Below are 25701 nucleotides of genomic sequence, written 5' to 3'. Positions count from 1 at the left end.
TTTCACTATCTTGGCTAAGTTTATTGCTAGGTGATTTTATTATTTTTGTACAAATACTATCCTGATTTTTTTTTAAAGAAAGAGAGAGAGAGGTCACACAAGTGGGGAGATGGGCAGAGGGAGAGACAGAGAATCCCAAGCAGGCTGCATGACCACTGCAGAGCCTGATGCAGAACTTAATCCCACAACCCTGGGATCATGACCCGAGCCAAAATCAAGAGTTGGATGCTTGATCTAGTGAGCATTTTTTGTTTTTATAAATGTTGCTGCTGAGACATCTTGTCTGCACAAATAAGTAGACGGACTTTTGTTAAAGCAGTGTCAACTAATTTTTTAAACTCTGGAATTACATGCCAAAATCACCTAATAACGTTTTACCAAAGATTTTTTTCAGTGATGCATCATAAGACAACTCCATTAGGTCCTTCATTTTTGTTGGTAGCTGAAGGATTTTAATCATTCAATGAACAGAAGAATTTGGTAATCAATCTTACAGTCATATAGTTGTTAACATGACACCAATATTCTGAACTCTTCCCCTTGCTCCGCTCTGTTCCCTCCTTCTCTCCAAGTTTTGCACCCTGGGGCCAGATGTGTGAGAGTGAGTTAGGTCTTCCTTTAAGCACTAGGGGATGGCTATTATGCTACAGGCTAGGTGGGAAGGGACAATTAGCAAGGAGTTAAGGAGTGGGAAGGTATTCACTTAAAGCTATCTAAGTGGCCCCAAACTCTATGGAGAAGTTTTTACACACTCCAGCTTATGTGTTGCCCAACTTGAGGATTCCTGTGGTTGACAAAACCTACCCTAAGGATAGTCACATTTTAAGATACATCAAAAAGTTATCAGTGTATTCAAATCACGTTCTAGATTGTGTGAGCAGATCTTGAAAATAACCCTTATTATCCTAATGTATAATCAGTAAGCTACACTCCTATTCCTAACCTATTACCCACATCCCAGAATTAAAATCCCTTAAAAGTGAAATTTGAATCACAAGCTCATTTGATCATGCTGTGAGCATGTTTAAATATTCTGCCTTTTATGCTGACTTGAAACATTTGCTCTCATAAACCAAAGTAAAGCAATGTATAGACTTTCAAGTGGGAAATAGCATTTTGCTAACAAAATAGAATAAAGTAAAATCTGAGAACAGATGAAAAAACACTATGAAGTCCAAGTGTCTTCCCAATAATGTAAACACCTATAAATATCTGAAAGAGAACTAACACCTACCTTCTGCCACACACAAAAAACCATATCAGGCCCTGTCATAATATGACTGTCTTTTATGAACTGAAAGGTCAAATTTGTTTCTTTCATTTTCTCATAAGTAGACTCTATGATGTAAGAGGTCACAGAATGTGTGCAGACTTGTTCAAACCGTGCTCACACAGAAAAAAAGTATTATATTAGCCCAACTCATTTATCCTTGAAAATTATCTTCCCCAAAGCAAATTGCTACATACTGAATGCAAAGTGGCTATCTGAGAGCAGAATCTACCTCAACCCCTCAATCCTTTGTCCCTTACAGATTTACATTTTTGCTGATTTCATTTTTAATAAAAGCTTTAATTATGGAAAATTTCAACCTATTTCAGACTAAAGCAAGAGAATAGTATAATGAGCCTCTCTAGGTGTCTAGTGCTCAGCCTCAGCTGTCATCTCCTGGTCAATCTTGATTCATCTCTATCCTGACCTTTTCTCCATTCCTATATTAGTTAGAAACAAATCCAGGATATTATATCATTTTATCCTCACGATTGCCCCTATAATGAAAGGTATAATATTAATTTGATAGATGAAGCCTCTTTACTCATCCAAGCTTGCACAGGCTGAATGCAGATCTTGGCCAGACTGTGCGGGACAGTCAAGGCATGACTTGGGAGCAGTTATTAAAACAAAGCCCCTCTTTTCAAACTTCAGCCACCCCGAGCCTTCTTTTATCTACATTCTGCAGCTGTTGCCTCTGATCTCTGGTGTTTATTTATTAAATACTCATAGACTTAGAGACTCAGCTAGGGAAGGTGATTTTTTCATCAGTGCAAGCACTGTGAAGTGCTATTGTTCCCGCCATTGTTCCTCTCATCACCTGGTTTCAATGATAAAGTCAGCTGGTTCCCCAGGGTAGGATCTTCAGTTCCTAGCTAACTGCATAGAGCTCCCTGAGGCATAGCTCTCTCGACTGTAGTTTTACTTGCAGTATTTTTAACATTGATTGCAAGTGGGGCTGACTCCTTTGGATCTTCTGCACATTTCTCTGAAACTTTTCAAAAGTGCATGACTTCAAACAGCCAGAATCCCGGCAGGAGAGATGGCTCATCAGGAAGCTGTACAAGATGTCACGACTGCCTGGCTGTACAGGCAGTGCCAGCCTGGCTGCTGGGACATTCACAGGTCAGTGGAAAACTAGTGCCTACAGTTAATGGAAGGTCTTTAATTAGCCTCACATCTTTTACAGTCACAAAGAAGACAGGACCAGCTAACCCACAGCCAGACTGGAAAGTATCTGCCATGTACTGATTCACACTTAGTTCAGTTTTTAAAAAAAGAGGAAAATTAGCCAGCATTGGCATTACTTAATACCGATATTTGGACAAAAAATAACATTTACATTTCAAACTAATTTCTTTTGCTTTGAAATGGGTGAGGCTTATCATTCACTTTCCCGAAGCACTGTTCTGATTATGAAACCCTATGTTCAAAGAGACCTTCAGTAACCACTCAGTCCTCAGCCAAGCCTCAGTTTCTCAGATCAGCATTGGTGGTCTTCTACAAGCAGTCTCAGCTACACTCGGCCTTCCCCAATGCCCCTCCCTTCTACCCCAGCTCACAAGCTGTCTGCAGCTCTTCATGTTCTGGTCTCTCTGCTCTGCCAACACTGGGTACCGGGAAGGATTTCCCTTTCCACTTTCTCCAAGATCCAAATTTGTACTGTTTTAAAGTACTCCATTTCTTAGAAGGCTTTTCCAAAACTAGACATAACCACGGTACTTTCAGGACATCTGCCTTGTTTTATCTGCACTTCTTTTGGGGAAGCTTCTCTAACTTTTTACTGGGTATCTTAGTTATTTGTGAGCAGGCATCATTTCATCTAGTCTGCTTCTGAGGACAAAGTTACTAGCTTAAGGGATATTTGAATCTCACAGAGAAGATAACTCAGCACTGTATCCATGAAAGTTGCTTAATAAAAATGAGTAAATGAAGGAATGGAGTGAGCAAATGAGTGGGTTTTGGGGCTAGTCCTTTAAAAACATTTTCTAGTTAGTTGGTTAAGAATTCTTCTTGTTAAGAGTAGACTAATTTTGTCCTTCAGAAATGCTCTAATGTCTTTCTTTCCAGAAAAATAAAATTCTCAATAAATAAGTAATTTAAGGAATATGACTAGTCATTTTAGCTCTCAGAATAAGAAAAATATTAGGGGATTTCTTTTAAATAAGATATTTTCCTCTTATTTGAATACCAGGAGCTGAAAAGAGAGAGCTACTGTGAGTACTGTTGTTTAGAACACAGCAGTGAACGGATCTACTCCTCTCCCTAAAACTAGAGCAATGTTTTTTTTTCCAGTACAAAAATGAGGATTCTAACCTGTTCCCAAACCCTAGAAATTTACAGCTAATATACAGGGTCACTCTGACTCGGTCCTGTACCAAAAAGCATTTCTTCAGCTGCGTATAACAGTGTCAACCTCCAGTTGGAAAATGCTTGACAAAGGCAATTGCCGGGGCTCAGGGGAGGCTGCCTCAAGAATGGCAGCATATGCACTTGGACGGGAGAGAAGGAGAGAGGGATGCTGGGTTGCCATAGTAACAGTATGGGAGGGAAATGAAATTGCACAGGGTTGGTAGTTTTTTTCCAATTCCCTTGATTTTTAAAGCACTGACATAATGAACAAGTATTCCCTTGGGCAGAATTCTGAAGCAAAGCCAACTGGCTAGTCCAGATCTCATATTTCATTTCAGTGACAGTAATCTTATTACTGAGGTGGGAAACTGTACTTTACTAGCTGGACAAAATGCTCTCTTGTGTTAGCCTAAAAGCAAAACCTAGCACACTCGAAGGTCAAAAAGGCTTGCTTTCAGGTCCTATTCAGCTGAAAAGCATTGAACAGGACATTAAGGCATCAGACCTAAGAATACTGAACCCAGAATATGTTCTTAACATGTTGAATTTGCTCAATGTCAATACTGAAATGACACAAATTCATGACTTGGGAAATACTTTCAAAAACAGAAATTTATTTTGATTTGTATTCTGTAGGTTCCTTTCTTTCCTTCCCTCTAAGCAAAAAAAAAAAAAAAAAATCTCATTCTAGAGGTAGAAAAGGAAATCAAGCAGAGAGAATCCAGTGGATACATACTCTTTTCCTATATCGTGGATATAAAACAGGATATGATATTTAATTGAAAACCAAAAACAATGAAAGAGAAAGACAGTAGTACTCAGGAGAGGAGAGCTATAATACAGCCAGAGATAAATGAGAGGGCACCAACTGTAGCCCAACAGTACTGCTATTCTCATATCTGTGTTTTTTTACCAAAAATTCTGAGTGTATCCTCATTTTGTGCATGTGAGGCAGTTGTAGATTTGGCCTAGGAGGGAGTGAAATAACATTTTTGACTCTCCCCCACCCTGCCCCGTCATTACAGCCAGTTTTTATTTGTGATCTTATTGAATCTTTACAACTCCTGAGAAAGGCATTACAAATTCCATTTATAGATGAGAAAGCTGCTCCAGAGGAGGAATGTACCTGCTGAAGGTCACAAGCAAGCAAACGGCTGGAATCAGAATTTATACTTAGACTTGCCTTCGTCTGAGGGATCAGATTCCTTCTAGAACACAATCTCCTTTTAAGATCTAGAGTTCATTTCTGCCATTCAAATATAGGAGAGAGAAATCTTTCATTCTACTTCCTTTCTTGCTGCTGCATTCATACATTCTGTGCGTTTAAAAGTAAACTAAGGCAAGGCAAAATCCTTGTATTGTTCTCTCTGCTTAGAAAACCATAGCTTTCTCTCTGAGTCTGGAATACACCCTTATGCTATTTGTTGTATATTTTTCCATTCTGTTCTTTCTGGGTTTTTTAACCCTCCTTTTTGTCTTCTTTTGGGTTAATAGAACATTATTTAGTTTTCTAATCACTGAATCATCACATATATCATTTGCTATCTCCTCCTTTGCTTTTTTTGTGGGGTTGGGGGAGCACAAGTAGGGGAGAGGGGCAGAGAGAGAGAGAGAATCCCAAGCAAACGCCCCACTCAGTGCAGAGCCTGATGTGGGGCTTGATCCCATGACCCTGGGATCACAACTCAAGCCGAAATCAGGAATCAGATGCTCAACTGACTGAGCCACCCGGCATCCCCTCCTCTTTTGGCTTTTTAACCAAATCTCCTTTTTCTTTTTTTTTTCTTTTAGTGGTTGCCCTAGACATTACAATATGTATCGTTAATTTAATAGTCTAAATAATATTATATTATTAATCATATATCAGAGACTACTCATCATATATAATAATGGATTGAATTTATATTATATAACTTCATGTATAATATGAAATTCTATAATATTATAATTCCATTTACACTGTTGGTTTTACCCTTTGTGCTATAAATATATATTTAATTTTTTTCTGTCTTTATTTTATTTTGAGAGACAGAGAGTGGGCAGGGGAAGGGTAGAGAGAGAGGGAGACACAGAATCTGAAGCAGGCTCTAGGCTCTAAGCAGTCAGCACAGAGCCTGATGTGGGTCTCAAACCCACGGACTGTGAGATCGTGACCTGAGCTGAAATCCGACGCTTAACTGACTGAGCCACCCAAGCAACCCTATATTTAACTTCTACATGTATTATAAGCCTCATAACAAATTGATATTTTTATTAAATAATCTAATTTTAAAGAATTTCTAGAAAGACAAGGTGTTCTTTATAGCAATCCGCTTGTGTATTACTTTTGACTTTTCTCTCCTTTATTTAGATTCACATTTCCACATGGTATCATTTCCCTTCTGAATGAAGAACTTCCTTTAGTATTTCTTTTAGTGTGGGCTTGATGGTAACACACAATCTCAATTTTTGCTTATCTGAAACTGTATTTTGCTTTTATTATGAGTTAATGTTCATTGGATATAAATTCTAGATTAATATATTTTTCATTTAGCACCTTAAAGATGTTCCATTGTCTTATAGCCTCTAGTGTTTCTGATAAGAAGTTAGATCACAGTCTCATCAGTGTTTTTCCATTTATAATGTAACTTCTTCTTTGGCTGCGTACACATTTTTTTCTCTATCTTTGCCATTTAGCAGTTTCACTATGATGTACCTCTGTGTGGTTTTCTTTGTATTTATCCTCCTTTGGTGTTCTAAGTTTCCTGGGTCTAGGGTTTGCGGTTTATGATTGAATTTTGAAATAAATATACATATCTTTCTACTCCATTCTCTTTCTCTTCAGCTTCTTGGACTGGACTGTAAGTGTTTAGTCAGCTTGCTAGTATTCCACTGGTTGTTGACATGGTGTTAAGTTGACTCTTAATCTTTTTGCTTTCTGTTCTTCAGTTGGATGGTTTTTATAACTTGTCTTCAAGTTCACCAATTCTTTCTTCCTTTGTATTCAATCTATTCTTTATCCCACCCAGTGATTTTTTTAAAACTTAAGGTAATTGTGTTTTTTTAGTTCTAAGTTTTTTATTTTTTAAAAGATTTCCTTATTTCTCCTGAAAAAAAAAAAAAAGCTTTTTGCCTTACTCATTATATCTATCTTTTCCTTCAGATATTTAACATATTTATCACAGTTATTTTAAAGTCTGTTAATTCCAACATCTGAGTCACCTATGGGTCTGTTGTTATTGCTTAACCTTTCTTTTGACAGCAAGTCAGATTTTCTCATTTCCTTTCATGTATACTAAATTAAATACTGGATATTGTGAATAATGTGCTTTAAAGACTCTAACTTTGTAGGGACCTGATTTTAGGTTTTCAATAGCAGGTCTGTTTTAGTTTGTTCCTTATTCCAAGAGGAATCCCTTTAGTCCTGGGACATAGTATAACTTTTAAGATGCAGTCTTTGTAGAGTTAATAAAAAGCCAAAGATGTTTACCAAGCCTCCCTGACATGATGATTCTGTTTTCCTTGCAGCAAATACTACTGAACTTTCTTCCCAGCTTTTGATTAAAAAAACTTTTTTTTAATGTTTTATTTATTTCTGAGAGAGACAGATAGCGTGAACAGGGGAGGGTTAGAGAGAGAGGGAAACACAGAATCTGAAACAGGCTCCAGGCTCTGAGCTAGCTGTCAACACAGAGCCCTTTACGGGGCTCAAACCCACGAACCATGAGATCGTGACCTGAGCCCAAGTCAGACGCTTAACTGATGGAGCCACCCAGGCGCCCCTCAGCTTTTGATTTTTTACCTGTTATTTCCCTCTGCTCTCCTTGGAGTTTCATCCCCCCTAACCCCCCTCCCACACACATAGTTCAGTGCTCATCCAAGGATCGTGGGGAGTTTATATGCTTATATGTTCCTTCATGGTTCCCTCCTATCTGTGATTCCTCCCTGAATATCCAGCCACCATTAGAGCCCCAAACTTGATCCTCTGACCTCAAGACAATAAAATTGTGACTTTCTCAATCAATTGTATCCAGTACCTGCCATAAAAATATAGATCTCATCTTGTGTTATTTAGTTCTTTCAAAAGTTGAATTCACTCCAATTTATGTCAGTTTTTGATTACTTTTCAGTGCCTACAAACAAGTTTTTAAAAACTATTTTTCACGTTTATGATTTTTATCAGCAGGATGCTTAGTTCAATATAAACTACTCCAACATTACTTGAAGCCAAAACTCTAATACAGTTGAGTAAAAATATGAATATTTGACTTTCACACACTGCACCATTATAGTTTATATTTGTTTCTGTCATACACTACTTTAGGAATATTCCTTCTATAAATAGATGAGAGAATTCTTAAATTTTCAGTAGATAGAAACTGAATAACCTATTATAATATATGATTTTAAATATATAAAGGGTTTTTTATATAGTTCTTAGAAAATGTTACATAGAAGAAATTCAAATTAAGGTTCACACTTAAATAAAAACAATAATGATCTTTTTACTTATTGTAACTTTCCTTTGGGAAGGAGGATAATTAAAGATGCTTATAGTTGATAACTGCAGGGTACTTGTGTACCTACTGGATGTAGAGTTATTTAAAAGGAACAGGGTGTCAGCATTACCATCAGACATCACAAGAAAATAGGAGGAAGAGCAGACTACTTTCTGGGCACCAGCACTTAGAACCACATAACAGTTAACTAACAAAACTGCTGTCCTGAGTCTGCTTTGCAGATCCTTTGGGAGAACCAGGATTAGGAGCACACGAAATTTACCCAATGCTTTTAGATCTCTAACTTGGTAAGAGAATCGAGGTCTCCAACATGTTGTAAAATCACTAGGACAGAGAGATAGAGGGAGAGAGAAAGAGAGAGAGAGAGAGAGAGAGAAGATGCTCTTGTCATGGTCTCAGAACTCTTTGCAACTCTCAAAAGCATTCTTTCCCTCAAAGAGATTTTCATGGTTTGAATGGTAAGGGCATGGTATGATTACTTGTACTTTCTTTTTTTTTTTTATTAAGACTTAATTTTTTTAGAGTAGTTTAAAGTCAATTTAGGGGAAGGTGCTCTTGCCCTTCTTAGAATCCAAATAAATATTTTCAATTAACTTCTAATATTTGTTATATAAAAATTCAAAATAAATCTATTTTTGAATGACATAAATATCTTCAAATTAGTCTTGATTAATGTAGAAATACAGAGCATTTTACATTATTTCAAGTGTTCTTGTCAACATGTCTATGTTAGACTCTAAGGAGGAAGTATAGTATTCACATTTTCCATTTGACAGAGACTATATTATGACTATAAAATATTTAATATTTTCTTTAAGGATTTATTTTTAGTCAGGGCAATACACTTCTGTAAGTATAATAGAAAGCAAAGGTTTATACCAATATTCCTTTCTTTGTATTTACCCTGAGAAATAATAACCAGTTGCATTTCTGGGAAAGGACAGGCTACAATTACAGGGCATCCAAGTGTTCCCTGATACCTTCTCAGAATGATAAGAATTTAACAATTGACAGATTGCAAGTATTCTGAAAATGCTTTATCTACTTGCACACAAATATTCTTTCATTCTTATGAATCAATTGGAAGCCATTACCTTTAGGGAGTAAAATCACATTACCACAGGAACAGTATAAAGTCAAGAAAATTAATGGAAAAAAAGTCAAGAAAATTAAGACCTTTTGGCAAATTTAACCTTCAGGAATGTAGCTTTCACTTCTATATATTCAGCAAATACATATTAAATATCTGGTATGTGCCAGAAAGCATGCTGAGTGCTACAGATACCATGATGAATGTGTGCATGTCAGTGGCAAGGTGTGGCTTAGATGTGATGTGGTGGTAATGAGATTACAGGTGGATCTGGGTAGTGGCACCTTGCTAGGAAAACTGGGAGCTGGGAGAGGCATGATTAGAAACAGGCCTCAAATGGAAAACAAACAAACAAATCCCCAAAACTCATCAGCTACCACAAATAGCCATTTTTAGCCAAACATTTTAGTCTATAAATAAAGCCATTAAAATCTTGTTGGAAAAAAAGTGAGCAAATTTCAAAACTTATTTTAAAAGTAGGATCTGCATATAGACCAGACTGAAGAATCTACCTTGATATATGTTTATATCTTAGCACATTTGCCACCATTATTACAGGGATAACTCTGTATACTTACTCTGGTCTATTCTGCAGGAGAATATGAAACAAGCCAATTGACAGTAGATAGCATTATGGGGCTGGGAAAATAGGACAACTTTTCTTGAAATGAACTAAATAGAAAAAGGACCCCAGGCTTTGTGGTTCATCAGATCCTAGCGAAGCTTCTGCCTTTTGAGCTCTAACTTTACTGAGATAAAACTGACACGGAAGCTTGTAGAAATTTAGGTTATACCATGTGATGATCTGATATGCATACAAATTGTGAAATGCTTACCACAATAAGGTTAGTTAACACATTCTTTACCTCACATGAATTTTGCAATTGTCATGGTCAAAATATTAAAGTTCTACTTTCATAGCAACTTTTGAATATACAATACAGAATTGTTAGCTATAGTCACCAAGTAAACTATTAAAAAAATTTTTTTTAATGTTTAGTTATTTTTGAGAGCAAGAGAGACATAGTGTGAGAAGGGGAGGGGCAGAGAGAGGGAGATACAGAATCTGAAGCAGGCTCCAGTCTCCAAGCTGTCAGCACAGAGCCTGATGCGGGTCTTGAACTCACAAACTGTGAGATCATGACCTGAGCCGAAGTTGGACGCTAAACCGACTGAGTCACCCAGGCCCCCCCCAACCAAGTAAACTTCAGATACCTGAAGTTATTCATCTTATAACTGGTAGTCTGTAACATCTGACCAAATCTCCCCATTTCCTCTACCTCTCACACTCTGGAAACCACTTCTCTGTTTCTATAAATGTGATGTTTTATTATTGTATTTTATTTATTATTTTTAAATGTTTATTTTTGAGAGAGAGAGAGAGAGAGAACGTGTGCACAAGTTGAGGAGGGCTNGATACCTGAAGTTATTCATCTTATAACTGGTAGTCTGTAACATCTGACCAAATCTCCCCATTTCCTCTACCTCTCACACTCTGGAAACCACTTCTCTGTTTCTATAAATGTGATGTTTTATTATTGTATTTTATTTATTATTTTTAAATGTTTATTTTTGAGAGAGAGAGAGAGAACGTGTGCACAAGTTGAGGAGGGCCAGAGGCGGCGGGGACAGAGGATCTGAAGCAGGCTTCACACTGACAGTAGAGAGCCCAACGCTGGGCTTGAATTTGTGAAGCACGAGATCATGACCTGAGCTGAAGATGGATACTTAACCAACTGAGCCACCCAGGTGCCCCGGGTGTGATGTTTTTAGATTCTACATCTGAGTTATGACATGTGGTATTTGTCTTTCTGTCTGACTTATTTCACCTTGGATAATGGCTTCAAGATCTATTCATGTTGTTGCAAGTGGTAGGGTTTCCTTTTATGTTTGTGGCTGAATAATATTGGAAATGCAGTTTAAATGCTGTATTCCAGCTTTAAGAATTAATCAATAGAACTGGTAATTTTCTTTTCATAAAACTAGTGGGTGCTTTTTATTTAATATTTTTTCTTAAAAAAAACCTTCAATTTCTATTCTCGAGGGGCACCTACTTCTTTGTCTAGTTTCTTCCCCCTACTGACCCTTACAACTCTTCAGATTTGAGGTGGTGTCACTTACAAGTCCTCAGTAAGTTTCTCTTCTCTTTCTGGGACTAAATAATGGATGGACTGTTTTCACTTAACGATGCCCCTTTTAGTCATGCAGATCTTCTCCTGGAATTTTCCATTCTTTTCTCTTTTGCTCCCTCTGAGTAGATAATTTCAAGGCTTCTTGCCACTGGCCGTCCCGGTCTGCTGTTAAAGCTGTCTACTGAATTCTTCAGTTCCATCACCATCCTCTTTAGCTCCAAATTTCTGTTTGGTTCTCTTTTTATATTTTCTATCTCTTTGCTGAACTTCTTTCTGTACTTATATTTTCCCGCTAATTTGTTAAATTGTTTTTCTCTGTTTTCTTGCAGCTCTCTGAGCATCTATAAAACAATTATTTTGAATCCTCTGTCAGGCAATTCCTATATCTACATTTCTTTGAGGCCAATTACTGGAAGGTTTACTATGTTGGCTTGGTGGTTTCCCTGATTCTTCAAGATTCCTGTAGCCTTGCATATTTAAAGTCTGCACATTTAAAGAACCACTCACTTCTTCCATATTTTATGGGTTGACTTCGATATGGAAAGACCTTCACCTATGCACAGGGGCTTGCTGGAGTGTGCTGTAACCCCAGGTCTAGTGGTGCAGAGTGGCAAAGGCAGGGGTGTGTGGTGGGTCATGTCCCAGAGATATATGATGTCTTATCTGCTCAGCCACTCAGGTCCATAGCACTGACAACTGTGCAGTGCTTGGTGAGCACAGAGTGGGGTGGTCAGAGTTCTCAGCAGTACCTCCAGGGCCAGTGGCTGGGGACATGGGAAAGCAGCGGTGGTAGCTGGAGCTGGTGGTGTGCACATAGCTGTACAGTGGCCCCTACATAGTGGTGGAGTCTGGTCTCAAGCATACACATAGTGGTGGGGGCCAGGGCCAGTTGCAAGGGCCTGGGCCGACTGCAGGTGTACAGGCAGCTGTGGGGGCCATGCCTGTCCTTGTGGAATGCTGTGGCTGTGGGGCCTCACCATGGGCACACTACAGTGGACGCTGGTGTTGAGAGTCAGGCAAGGGGCATGCAGGAACACAGCCTGAAAGACCAGCTGCAGGTGAGCCCAGTGGCGCAGGCTAGAGACAGTAGACAGGGCCAGATCTGGCCTTCCAATGGCTGTGGGGGATTTCCTCTTAGTGTGTACCCCTGTGGCTGCAGAGTCTCCCCGGGGAGTGTGCGGAGCCCTGGAGTCCAGTAACGATGGTCTGGTTGGGGCATAAACAGCTAGAACTTACCTGACACATGCCACAGAGTGAAGGCCAGTTACTGGTGATGGAGCCAGATTCAGACCCACAAACTGCTGTGAAGGCGCTGGCTTGTGGGTGTGCCCTTCAATGCCGCAGGTTCTGCCACAGGTGTGTGGGTGGCAGTAGAGGCTGGACTAGCGGTGTGCAAATGCACAGCTGGAGGGGCTAGCCCCAAGCGTGCACACAGTGGTGGGGGCAGTACGAGGTCTAGGCTGGCTTCTTATACTTGTGCAGACACAGAGTCCTGGGCTGNGATGGACACCAGTTTTGGCCAACATGGCATAATATTCTATTTCAGATTTCCTCAAGGCTGGGCAGTTGTTGGCGAGGATGACCAGTTTCGCTTTGCCATGTCTGATCATTTTCAGAGTCTGCTTGTACCCCAGCACGTACTTTCCACTTTTCATAACGAGCTGGAGCCTAGAGTTGATGGACTCCAGCGACTTTTTCGTCTTCTTTGCGGCCACCATCTTCCTGCCTTAGGGGCGGGACGGACGCAACCAAAAGCAGCCTCCAAGATGGCCGGGAGAGAGAAAGGGCTAGGCTGGCTTCTTATACTTGTGCAGACACAGAGTCCCGGGCTGGCTGCTAGTGTGGACCCTTGGCTCTAGCAGCAGGAAGTGGAGGTGGGGGGTGTGTGTGGAAGTGTGGGTAGGGAGCAGGGAGGGACTCAGGAGGCTGGAGGCTGTGAATATGAATATCTGTAGGGGCAAAACCCAATGAAGTCTGCAGGGGGCCCGCAGTGGCTCTTCCTGCCATTAGTTACTTCAGTAGCAAGAAAGCTGCTGAGGTCTTCTGCAAAGCAGGTTGCTGGGAACCAGTCATTCCTGCTGCATGGTTGGTACTGGTAGCATCTACTCTTCTTCTTTGTTCCTTCCTATCTCTATTGATACAGCTTTGCAGTCTCTGGGTCAGCTAAAACTTTCTTTTTTCTTTCCAAGATTTTATTTAAATTCAAGTTAGTTAACGTATAGAGTAGTATTGGTATTAGGACTAGAATTTAGGGATTCATCACTTAGATATAACACCCACGCTCATCACAACAAGTGTCTTCCTTAATGCCCCTTGCCCATTTAGCCCAGCCCCTCATCCAACACCCCACCAGCAACCCTCAGTTTGTTCTCTATGGTTAAGAGTCTCTTATGATTTGCTTCCCTATTTTTCTCTCCCCCCTTCCCCTATGTTCTTCTGTTTTGTTTCTTAAATTCTACATATGAGTGAAATCATATGGCATGTCTTTCTATGGATGCCTTATTTTGATGAGCATAATACACTTTAGCTCTATCCACATCATTACAAATGGCAAGACTTCATTCTTTTTGATGGCTGAGTAATATTCCAATATAACATATATCTTATATCACATATATATTTATATATATCTTCTTCATCCATTCATCTGTCGATGGACATTTGTGCTCTCTCCATAGTTTGGCAGTTGTTGGGTTTTTCTTTTTTTTAGTTTATTTATTTTGAGAGAGAGAGAGTGAGAGCAAGAGAGAGAGAGAGAGTGCATGTGCAAGCGTTGGGGAAGGACATAGAGAGGAGAGACAGAATCTCAAGAAGGCTCCAGGCTCAGTGTGGGGCCTGGTGTGGGGCTTGATCTCATGATTGTGAAGATCATGACCTCTCCCATTTGGAAAGCAATTCTGGGAGAGCTCAGGGCCTCTTAAAAATTAAGGAAGACAAGGGGCACCTGGGTGGCTTAGTCGGTTAAGCGTCCGACTTTCACTTAGGTCATGATCTCGCGGTTCATGGGTTTGAGCCCCGCGTCAGGCTCTGTGCTGACTGCCAGCTAAGAGCGTGGAGCCTATTTCAGAGTCTGTATCTCCCTCTCTCTCTGACCCTCCCCTGCTCATGCTGTCTCTCTCTCTCTCTCTCCCCTAGAAATAAATAAAAATATTTAAAACAAATATTTAAAAATAAATAGATAAAAAAGAATTAAGGAAGACACTTGTTGTGATGAGTCAGATGCTCAACAGATTGAGCCACCCAGGTGCCCCTAGCTATTGTTGATAATGCTGCTATAAACACTGGGGTGCATGTGCCCCTTTGAATCTGTAATTTTGTATCCTTTAGGTAAATGCCCAGTAGTGCAATTGCTGGGTCATAGTGCAATTTAAGTTTTTGAGGAACCCCCATTCTGCTTTCCAGAGCGGCGACACCAGTTTGCAATCTGGGTGGGGAAAACTGAAGAGGGTCCTTCATGCAGTGTCCTGAAAGCTAGGGAAGCCAGCCACTCACTTCACTCTCCCTTTCCTGGTAAGGGAAACTCTCTCAAGCTGAGGAGTTCACTGTTGGCAGTGAGCAGTGCCAGCCTGGGAGATTGGATGATGCAGGCAAAATGAAGCTGGTCTTCCTTCTCTTCTTTTGTAATTATTCTCAGAGGGTTTTTTTTTTCTTTCTCATACTGAGTTGCTGAAGATTCTTAAGAGGACCCTGAGCTCTCCCGGAATTGCTTTCCTTTGTGGATGCTTCCTCACTGTTGTTGATCTTTGTTGGGGGTTGGAGGCTGAGCTCTCCTACTTTACCTTCTTGGTAACATCAGTGTGACTTATAGAACCATCTTGAATTTTATGGTGACGTTACAATATGCAGTGTCCTTCCAAATGGGAGAGCTTTAAAATCGTCTGAAACAATTCTTCATCCATGCTGGGACAGAAACAAAGACTCAGAAGGGTGAGCTTGCCTAAGGTCACAATTTTACTTGCAAGTCACACTGAAGACTAGAGATCAGGTCACTGATCACTCTCATCTTGCTTTTCTGGCCGGTAAGATCTTGCTCAGGTCCTACCTAAACTATTCTGACCATAAATCAAGTTTACTTGCTTGAATAAAAGGGCTCTAAGAGTCTGCTTTTAAACTGAGTACTTTATTAGGTCAGCAGCACATGCAGGGAGCAGAGTAAGCCAATGAGGTCCCTTGGAGTACAGGTCCCTGAGATGTCTCCTGTCTCTAAAGCAAGGTAGCCACAACAGTCCTAAGTAACTGGTTGGGGGTGGACGGGTAGATAACAATATTTATTCTCCCAAGAGCTACTGGATTGAGTAGTTAAAACTTGCATTTATGGACAATTTTGTTTTCTGTTTTTAGGATTGGCCCCAGGGCTTTCTGACATTTTAGCTGGCTCCCTCCCTTTCACCCACACACCCAGTGACTACTCAGTCATTTCAGCCAGAGAGAAGGGAGGCTTTGATGAGAAGAACACAAAATAGTTTACATATTTGGGGTATGTACTACGCTTTCTTCGATATCGTCTGCCAGGAATTCAGTTTGTGCCCAGTTGCCATCCCCCCTCACCCCACTCCTTGCTGGAGAGCAAGGGAAGCAGGACAGGCTTCTCCATTCTCTATTTCTGTCTCCTTCACAGTCACATGCTATTCACAGAACACGGGAGAAAAGCGAATCCCAGTTACAAGTGAATGGATGGTAAAAAGGAGACTGCATCTTACTCAAAATAAGAGAACCTTTCACAACAGGAAGGTAAAATGTTAGAGAAACCAAGTAGAGCTCCCTAAATTTGCATAGTATGCAAAGTTGCATACTACATTATTCCATATCTCTGATACTTTTAAAAATGTTTATTTATTTATTTTGAAAGGGAGCAGGGAGGGGCAGAGAGAGAGGGAGGGAATCCCAAGCAGGCTCCTTTCTGTCAGTGCAGAGCCCAACATGGGATTGAATCTCATGCACCATGAGTTCTTGACCTGAGCCAAGAGTTGGACACTTAACTGACTGAGCCACCCAGGTGCCCCCGTATCTCTGACACTTTTATCCAGAAAAGTTCTTATGTTTTCACTCTGGTGTCACTATCTGCCTCATAAACATGGGACCTGAGTTCTCCATATGCCCCTTTCTCCTTTCATTGTATCAAATACAGCAGGTAATTTTTGGATAAATGAGGTAAAGTAACTGAAAAGGAATTTTGCCAGTGATTGATGATTATTTCAAGAGAGGGAGAAATAAGATGATTTCTAATCCACGTACTCACTAAAACCCCGGCTGGGTAACCAGGTATATCTCTTCAAGCTCCTCTTTCTTGCTTGGCTCTAGTATTCCTCATTTTTCTTTATAAAAATTTTCCCTGTTCACATATGATCCTTTAGCTCTACATGGTAATTGAGTGCCATAGGACTGATTCGGTTTTATTCCTTACAACCTCTTTAAGCAGCCTATATTAGCAAAGACCCCTGCCATTTAAAGTGACAGGTCTAGCATATTGGTAATGGCATCTTATTAAAGAATGCAAAGTCAATTCAGTAAGAGCTCTACTCAATTTACTTCCCCAGTCAGACAGTCCTCTAGGGGTCAACCTTCATCTTTCTTCATTCCTTCTCTCTAGAAATCTTGTTTCTCTTAAGGTATGTGCAGATTTTCAGGTTCAGTAGTTATTAGGAAAGGAAGCCTGGGGTCTCCTGAAAACTACCTACAGCTGGGATGTCTTCAGGTCAGAGCACAGGCAGCTGACTACTCATCAGCTTTGTGAGGGTAAGGACAGTGTCCTGCAGCCCTGCTCTGTCACCTCACTGTGTCTTCCCCACAGTAGGCCCACTCAGTAATCATTTATTACTTGAGTAAGTGAAGTAGTAAATCAAGGAACCACAGGAATCAAATGCAGGTTATCAGGCCAGTTTTGGAACCATGGAGATCAGGATTCCTTAAGGAGGAAGCACAGAATTGCAGGGGCTACGGTGACAAGATAGGGAAAACCACTCCAAATCCTCAGAGAGGGGGCTGTGTATAGTGAGATCACCTTTCCATTAGCCTAACTCTTGCTCATATCTTGGAATAAACACATGAAATGTTGGACAAAATAATCCCTCGGTTAGAAGTTTAATGCTAACTGGACTTCTGAGTTATAAAAGCAATGGCTGTGACCTATTTCTGGCCTACTTTATGGCAACACAGTTTATAAACATTAGCTTGATCATTGTAATAAGCTTCAAGGTGGCCATTAATTTTCTTTATTTTCAGAAAGCGAAATTACATGCAGAAGGTTAAACAGCCTTCCTAAGTCAACTGGCTAAGGTCAGCATCTGGGATTCAAACTGGCTTCTGAGTCTCAGTTCTTTCCTCTAACCAAATGGCATTGCACCGAATAAGCAACATACCAAATACCTAGCCAGGCAGTTTTGTATTTTGTGGGGTGTTTTGTTTTGTTTTGTTTTATATTTCTAAATTCTGGTAAAAAAACCTTAAAATTTACTCACTTAACCATTTTTAAGTATATATTTCAGTAGTGTTAACTATATTCACATTGTTGTGTGTAACATCTCTAGATTTTTCATCTTGCAGAATTGACCCTCTATGCATATTAAACAACACTCTCCATTTCTCTGCCCCCCAAACCCCAGGCAAACACCATTCTGCTTCTGTTTCTATGATTCTGACTACTCTAGAAACTCCATATCAATGGAATCATGCAGTATTATACTTTTGTGACTGGCCTCTTTCACTCAGGATAATGTCCTTAAGATTTCATTCATGTTGTAGAATGACAGGATTTCCTTCCTGTTTTGGGCTGAATAATATTCCACTGTATATATACATTACATTTTCTTTATCCATTCATCTGTCAATGGACATTGTGTTGCTTCCATCTCTTGACTATTGCGAACAATGCTGTCATGAACAGGAGTGGGCAAATATTGCTTCAAGATACTGTTTTCAATATTTGAGGGTAAATACCCAGTAGTGGAATTGCTGGATGGTAGGGTAGTTGTAGTTTTCATATTTTGAGGAGCCTCCCTACCGTTTCCCAGAGTACCTGTACCACTTTACATTTGCACCAGCAGTGTGCAAAAGTAGACCAATTTGTTTTTAAATAGAATAACTGTCAGTTCTAATACTGAATTGACCAAACTGCCCAGCCAATAGGGTCAGGTAGTGATTACATTCTTAAAAATGCAAACTCAACTAAACCTCTAGACCTTAGGCCTTAGGTTTTATAATTAAAGCCATACACCACTTAAACATGTGTTACAGATTTATACATATGGATCAGCATCCCATTTTGGGACAAATACATTTAGCATCATTTTCTTAGAGGCCATGACAAATGAAGAAAAGTGAAGCCAGTGCTGAACCAGTGCGAAGGTATCAGGGGAAGAATTCCTATTTTTGAGAATAAGTATAAACATGCACACAAATTGCACTTACCCTTGTTTTGGCATCAATTTTAGCTCCTCGATCAAGCAAGAGTTTTACCATATTGGCATTTCCTCTTTTTGACGCAACATGTAAAGGCGTGATGTCATTCTGTAGAAAAAAAGGACAGTTTGGGTATCTTCAGTTCAACCAAAACATTGCTTCCTCAACTTCTCCCCAACATGTCCTCACTTATTTATTTATTTATTTTTAACATTCACTGTGAACACAATGCTTCCTGACATTTCTCTCTGACAGTAATTTTACTCAGGAGACCCCCCCACCCCCCAAAAAGGGATGAATTTTAAAGAAGACATTCTGAAGGTGGGTCCAAGTCTATTTCATTTACCTGAGGTGACTGATGGATGAGATGGGGTCTTTTTTGTTTTTGTTTCTTTGTTTTTGTTTTAAAATCATATACTGTTAAGTCAATGTGTTTTCCTACAAATTTGTGTGATACATTCTGGCTAATGAGTGATTGACTGTGGCTGATTAAGTCAGCTAAGACTCAGTTAAAGGAGTATCATGTTACTTAGCACCACCTCTGGGTTCATGTTGAGCACAAGATATCAAGGAGAAACAATAGTAACTCAAAGCAGCAAATCAGTCCGTACTCTACAAAGTCACAGGACTTCTCATACAGCTGGGGCTAAAGTGTGTTCGTAGACATTTGTTAGCAATCTCACAGAAAACTTTTTTTTTAAATTACCATTGAGCAATAAATATATTGTTAGGACAATCTGAAATTAAAGTCATGATCCTCAATACCACAGGTCTTTCCCCCATGCATCTTATAGGTGCTATGATTGCTTCCAGACTTCCATGGAAATACGTGTATATAGTGAGAACATTCTCTACTTTAGCTCCTTATTTCTTTGTAGCAACAATATGGATTTAAGGTCCATTGTTCACCTAAGTTTATTATATGATTGATGAACTAGGCTCATCCAGGGTTACATTTTTGTAATTTGGTAGCAGATACAGCATAATAGCTACCAGGCATTGATCATTTTCTATATGTTAGGCATCATGCTAAACTCTGCTATCCCACTTAATTCTCATAATCCTCACAATGTTGCAAACAGTCTGACTTACAATGTCCATTTTACAGATGTACAAATAACTGGCAAAGCCAGGATTCATATTAAAATATGACTTGAGCATATATTAAAAAACACACTATAATGAAAAATTTCAAACAGGTACAAAAGTTTGAGAGAAAGACATGAGTTTCATGTACTCATCACTCTGGTTGAATACTTATCAATGTTTTGGGAATATTATTTCTTCTATACTCCTTATTTTTTTTTCTGCTGAAGTTTAAGAGAAGGAAAAGAAAACCCTAGACATCCAGAATTTTTTTAAACAGTCACAATACCATTATCATATTTAACAAAGTAAAAATAATTCCTTCATAACGCTAAGACCCTGTCAGTGTTCGAATTCTCCTGTTATGTCCAGTTAGCTCTGTGGGGTTGTTCAAATTAGAAGATCCACACCTGTATTAGGTTGAAACGTCCCTTAAGCATCTTTTAATCTCTGCAGCTGCCTTACTCTGCTTTCTGTTTTCCATGACTACTTATTGAAAAAGCTGGATAATTGTGTAGAATTTTCTAACTTCCAGATTTAGCTGATTTCGACCTCACGGAGTATTATTTAACATGATCTTTTTGCCCTGTACTTTGTATAAACTTTTCTAAACATTATAAACTATAATGCTGTTAGCATTCATTTTCCTATCTGAACAATTCTTTCCCTCATTATTCTTAGGTGCCAAAGTATCAAATGATTCATTGAATGAAAGAAGAAGAAAGAGACCTTAGTAAACCAAATTTGCTTCAGTAATGCTGGTGGGGGAAACAGAGGATGGATATCATTGCTCTAGACTAAGGGTAGGCAAATTTCTTCTGTATAGGACCAGATAGCAAATATTTTCAGCTTTGCAGGCCATGCAAGTTCTATTGCAACTAGTCAATTCTGGCATTGTAGTGTAAAGTGGTCATACAAAATATGTAAAGAAATGGGAGTGGTTGTATCCTGATCAAATTTTATTTACAAAATCAGGGGCACGTGGGTGGCTCAGTTGGTTAAGCATATGACTTTGGCTCAGGTCAATATCTCGTGGTTCATAGGTTTGAGATCTATGTCAGTTGGGCTCTGTGCTGACAGCTCAGAGCCTCGAGCCTGCTTTGGATTCTGTGTCTCCCTCTCTCTCTGCCCCTCCCCAACTGTCTTTCTCTCTGTGTCTCTCAAAAATAAACAAACATTAAAAAAACTTTATTTACAAAAACAGATGGTAGGTCAGATTTGGCTTAGGGGCTGACCCTGCTGTAGACCTACCAGCTATGGCTGAAGGTTTCAACTATGTGTAACAGTTTACAAAAGAGGAAGTAAAACTATATGCTGTGCATTGTGTATGCTCTGGTCCCCTTTTGCTGTGAATGAAAGGTGGCAGAGGGACACAAACGTCCTGATGACTTTTTAATTGTCTTGCTTGTCTTTATCGTGGGTCACTCCAGTGACCCAAGAATCACAGTGGATGATTCTTGACCTGAGACAGTAGGTGGAGGGTCAGGTTAGGTCTGTAGGAGACACGGTCTAACAGTAAGCTTACTGAGCCCAGAGTGGGATACGGTGCTAAGACCTCATCCCTTCTCTGCAAGAGTTGGGGCTTACTTGTGATTTCCCTTTAAAACTGTGCCCTTGCCTGGTTGAGGACTTAATTAACCTCTATTACAAGTAGGCTAATTTTAGTAAGAGGAAGACTCTACTTCTAATTTTGCTCTCTTCCATATTCATGTACCCTCTCATACAGTGATGCATAGATGTCAAAAGAGTGCCTTGAAATTCTAACTCCCACATTTTTCTACGCCTATCTGGTCCTTTCTAGAGGAATATTTTATATTTCTATAGCACTTAAAACGTGTTGTAAAGGGCTTACCCTTTGTAATTTCATTTTACCTTGACAACACTCTATTGTAATAAAATCACTAACCCTATTTGACAGATAAATAAACTAGGGAATAGAATTGGTCAGTAATTTACATATTAAAAGACAAAGAATTAAAGTCAGAATCGGGATGATAATACAGTTTTCTAGACCCTTGTGCAGTGGTATTTTTCAGTCAGGGATCATAATGCCTCCAAATAACAACTATTGCTTCTCCTCTCTGTCAAATGGAGCTTCTGAGTGAAATACATACTTTTGCATTCCTGAATCTGTAGTGACTGCTTCTGTCAATTTGGAAAAAATTGAAATGAAAGTGGTACCTTTGGACCACTCAATGGGACATTTATATTTTGATTCATCAGATAACCAATAAAAATGGTTTATGCCCTACTGTGCACAAGACCCAGAGCTGCATTTCCATTACATAAGAGAGCAACAAAATCATGGGATCCCAACATATCAAAAGAGCCTAGTGGTAGGAGAGATGAAAATGTTTATTTAAGAGTACCCTCATTTGCTACTTGTGAAATGTAAATTTACACATGCTTTCTGAGATGCAATTTGGCAGTATATATGAAAAGGCTTCAAATCTAAAACCACGGATAAAAGGTAGAGGTTGGCTGCCATAGTTGAAAGGGAAGGAACGTGAAGAAAGACCCAGCCCTGAGGCCTGGGCACCCTCCCTAAGACTGAAGCTGAGCCAGAATGAAAGAACCCTCAGTCCCAGCAGGAGCCTAGCATAGAGTAACAAGCAACAGCAGTGAGCTGCTGAGGCCAGACAGGAGCTTCGCGAGAGATGGCCTCATGCTTCAGGTGTGCAGGGAGAGCGGTGGACAAAGCACCAACACCACACAAATTCTCTAACGCCCCAGCTACCACCCTGAGCACAAGGCAGTGCAGCCCTCCTCTAGAGGAAGCTGAAGCCTGTGGTACACTCAAACAAAATGTAAACTCAGCTAACTTGACTAGATTCAAACTTCTACATTTATAGCCTGACAAAAATGTGCCCTTATTCAAAGATAACTATTTACCTAAGTCTCTTCTGCATTCTGTCTAGTGGAACAGTGAGCTACAAGCATCAAAAGTTAGGGGATTTCACCAAAGATAGGAGATTTCAGTCAAATAGAAACCTTGTTAAGAAAAACCACAATATAAGAAACAATTCCTCTAGTGGGCTGATCACCAGACTTCACACAGCTGAGGGAAGCATCAGTGAACTTAAAGATATGTTAGTATAAACGACCAAACACAAATTAAAAATTAATGGAAAAGAAAATGACTGGAGTTGAATAAGGAGAAGATAGAAGATGGGGCAGAAGAAATACTTGAAGAGACAATGGCCAAAAATTATCTCAAAATAATGAAATGCATGAAACGACATATTCAAGATGGAGCTTGGAGAACACCAAGGAAGATAAACTATAAACCAGTAAGTGTCACAATTAGACACATCAGTCTAATTGCTGAAAATGAAAGATAAAGGAAAAATTGTGAAGGTAAACAGAAGAAAAAAGGACATATTCCATATAGAGAGCAAAGACAATAATTATAGCCTCCTAAATTATGCAATGCTGAAAACACAGGGGGCATCTTTAAATACTGAAAAATAAACACCTGTCAAATGAGAGTTCTATTCCCAGCCAAAATATCTTTTAAAAAATTAAGAAGAAATAAAGACTTTTTAAGATAAACAGAAGCTGGGAGTCCTCATTACCATTAGACCTACAATACAAAAAATATTAAAGGAAGTTCTTCAGGCCATAGGAATATGATACCATACAGAAGGTTAGACCCACACAGAGAAATATAGAAATGGCAAGACTGAAGGGAAATAGAAAAGATAATTGATTATCTAAAGCAGGAAGAGTAACAATGAACTAGGGGCTCTACTACATGTGCAAAGGTGAGAACAATCCTGTTCTCATATGTGTAAAGTGCTATAGCTTTGAAAGTAGACTGTGATAAACTGGCAACACACAAAATGATATATTATTAAATAAAAATATGCTCTCACATTTATGCATAAGTATATGTCTACATACATTCTATAAAAACTATAGAGATATTGATCCCAATGTTCATAATCCCTCCGGAGCTCAGTGCTGAGATTCTAGATGATTATTTGATTTTTTCATGTTTTCCTAATCCAAAAATAAAAATTAATCTTTACTGTGTCTCCTAAACTATAAAACTGTCCTAGAAATGCAAAGATTTTTCATAATGAGTTTAGGGAGTGGGGAATTCTACCATTACTTTAATTTTATTCACTGGAAATGAGAAGACCAGGCCAAACTCCACACTCTTCTACACATGCTTTCCTGATATATAATGCTGGAAATGTGCCATATCCCCTACTATCCTTAAATTTTCACCTGTAGAATGGACATAATACTTCCAGTGCCTCCGTCAGGGGATGGCAAGAGTGGATATGAGATAATTCATGTCAGAAGGAAGGAAACTCACATGTCTTCCATATTACTTATCGCATCCAACCCACACACCAACTCTAGACACAGGTACTATATATATATACACACACACTATGTATATACTATGTATACTATACTATATATATATATTTAAATATATATATATGTGTGTGTGTGTATACAGATGACAAAACTAGAACAAAAAATCAAAATAGCTTTCTGAAGTCACAAAGCTGCCATAATTTGCTACCCCCAAATTTATGCTTTTTTCACTAGACTGGATCATGCCATCCCTGAACTTCTAAACAGTACAGATCTAGAACTGGTTCTCACCAGTAGAGCATCCCTGCAGGACCTCATAGTGTGTCAGCAGATAAAGAGAGCACTGTGGTCCAATACTACAGCAGTTAAGGGCTAGTACTCTGGAGCCAGACTGCTTAGCTTCTTCTTCTTCTTTTTTTTTTTTTTAATGTTTTATTTATTTCTGAGAGAGAGAGAGTGAGAGAGAGAGTGAGAGAGAGAAGTGTGAGTAGGGGAGGGTCAGAGAGACAGGGAGACACAGAATCTGAAACAGGCTCCAGGCTCTGAGCTAGCTGTCAGCACAGAGCCCGACACGGGGCTCGAATCCACGAACCGTGAGATCATGAGCCAAAGTCTGACGCTTAACCGACTGAGCCACCCAGGCTCTCCCAGACTGCTTAGCTTCTAATCTTGGCCCCACACTAGCTGCCTAACCTTAGGCAAGTTTATTGAATTCCTCTGAATCACAGATTTGTTATCTGTAAAATTAGGCCAATAATAGTACCTAATATAGATGTGTCATGAGGATTGAGTTAATAAGTGTAGTCTTTTTTAATGTATTTATTTTTGAGAGAGAGAGATTGAGAGAGAGAGAGAGAGAGAGAGAGCATGCACCAGTCTGGGAAGGGCAGAGAGAGGAGAGACAGAGAATCCCAAGCAGGCTTGGCACTGTCAGTGCAGGGCCTGATGTGGGGCTTGAACTTACGAACTGTGAGATCATGAACTAAGCCGAAGTCAAGAGCCGGATGCTTAACCAACTGAGCCACCCAAGCACCCCAGGGGAGCCTTATTTTAAAATTTATTATTTAGTTATTTTTAGGTCTGGAGCCTAACGTGGGGCTTGATCTCATGACCCTAGGATCATGACCTGAGCCACAATCAAGAGTTGGATGCTTAATTGACTAAGCCACCCAGGCATACCAATAAGGGTAGTCTTAACAATGTTTCTTGGCATTTAGTAAGCATTATAAAAGTGCTAGCTATTACTATTCTTTTTATTATTTGTTATATGCACATTTAAAAATGGATGACATGGCCACATCTTACATGACAGACCTCAAGTAATGACTGGACTCTAAGAATGTGCTAAGGGAATAGTTTTTAGGACTGATGCAAGGGGTGTTGGGGACAGACAGGTCTGCTCAGCACAGCTCAGCCTGTGGACACCTCAGATGGACTGTGTCTGGGGTAAGCAGCAGCAGGGGGTGGGGGGAAGGGGCAGAGTAGTGGTTGATAGAACACTATATACATGACAGAACATGATAGAAACATAGGAAGCAATAC

General features: G+C 39.6%; 1 protein-coding gene and 1 long non-coding RNA gene across 3 annotated transcripts in view; one reads left to right on the top strand and one right to left on the bottom strand.

Annotated features, from left to right (window-relative positions):
* Nucleotides 1–25701, bottom strand: part of ANK3 (ankyrin 3) — a 338327-nt gene that overhangs the window by 172431 nt on the left and 140195 nt on the right. For both annotated transcript variants that reach the window (XM_077770154.1, XM_077770152.1), the window contains exon 8: nucleotides 18751–18849. In XM_077770154.1, the coding sequence (XP_077626280.1) occupies nucleotides 18751–18849 (99 nt within the window). The remainder of the gene's footprint in view (nucleotides 1–18750; nucleotides 18850–25701) is intronic.
* LOC144236503 (uncharacterized) overlaps nucleotides 1–25701 on the top strand; it is a 173822-nt gene that overhangs the window by 63859 nt on the left and 84262 nt on the right. The window lies entirely within an intron of this gene.

This window comes from Crocuta crocuta, unplaced genomic scaffold, assembly GCF_008692635.1.
Source record: "Crocuta crocuta isolate KB4526 unplaced genomic scaffold, BGI_CrCroc_1.0 scaffold46, whole genome shotgun sequence".
NCBI lineage: Eukaryota > Metazoa > Chordata > Mammalia > Carnivora > Hyaenidae > Crocuta > Crocuta crocuta.
Note: the sequence above shows the minus strand (reverse complement) of the source record. Positions and strands in the feature narration are given on the sequence as shown.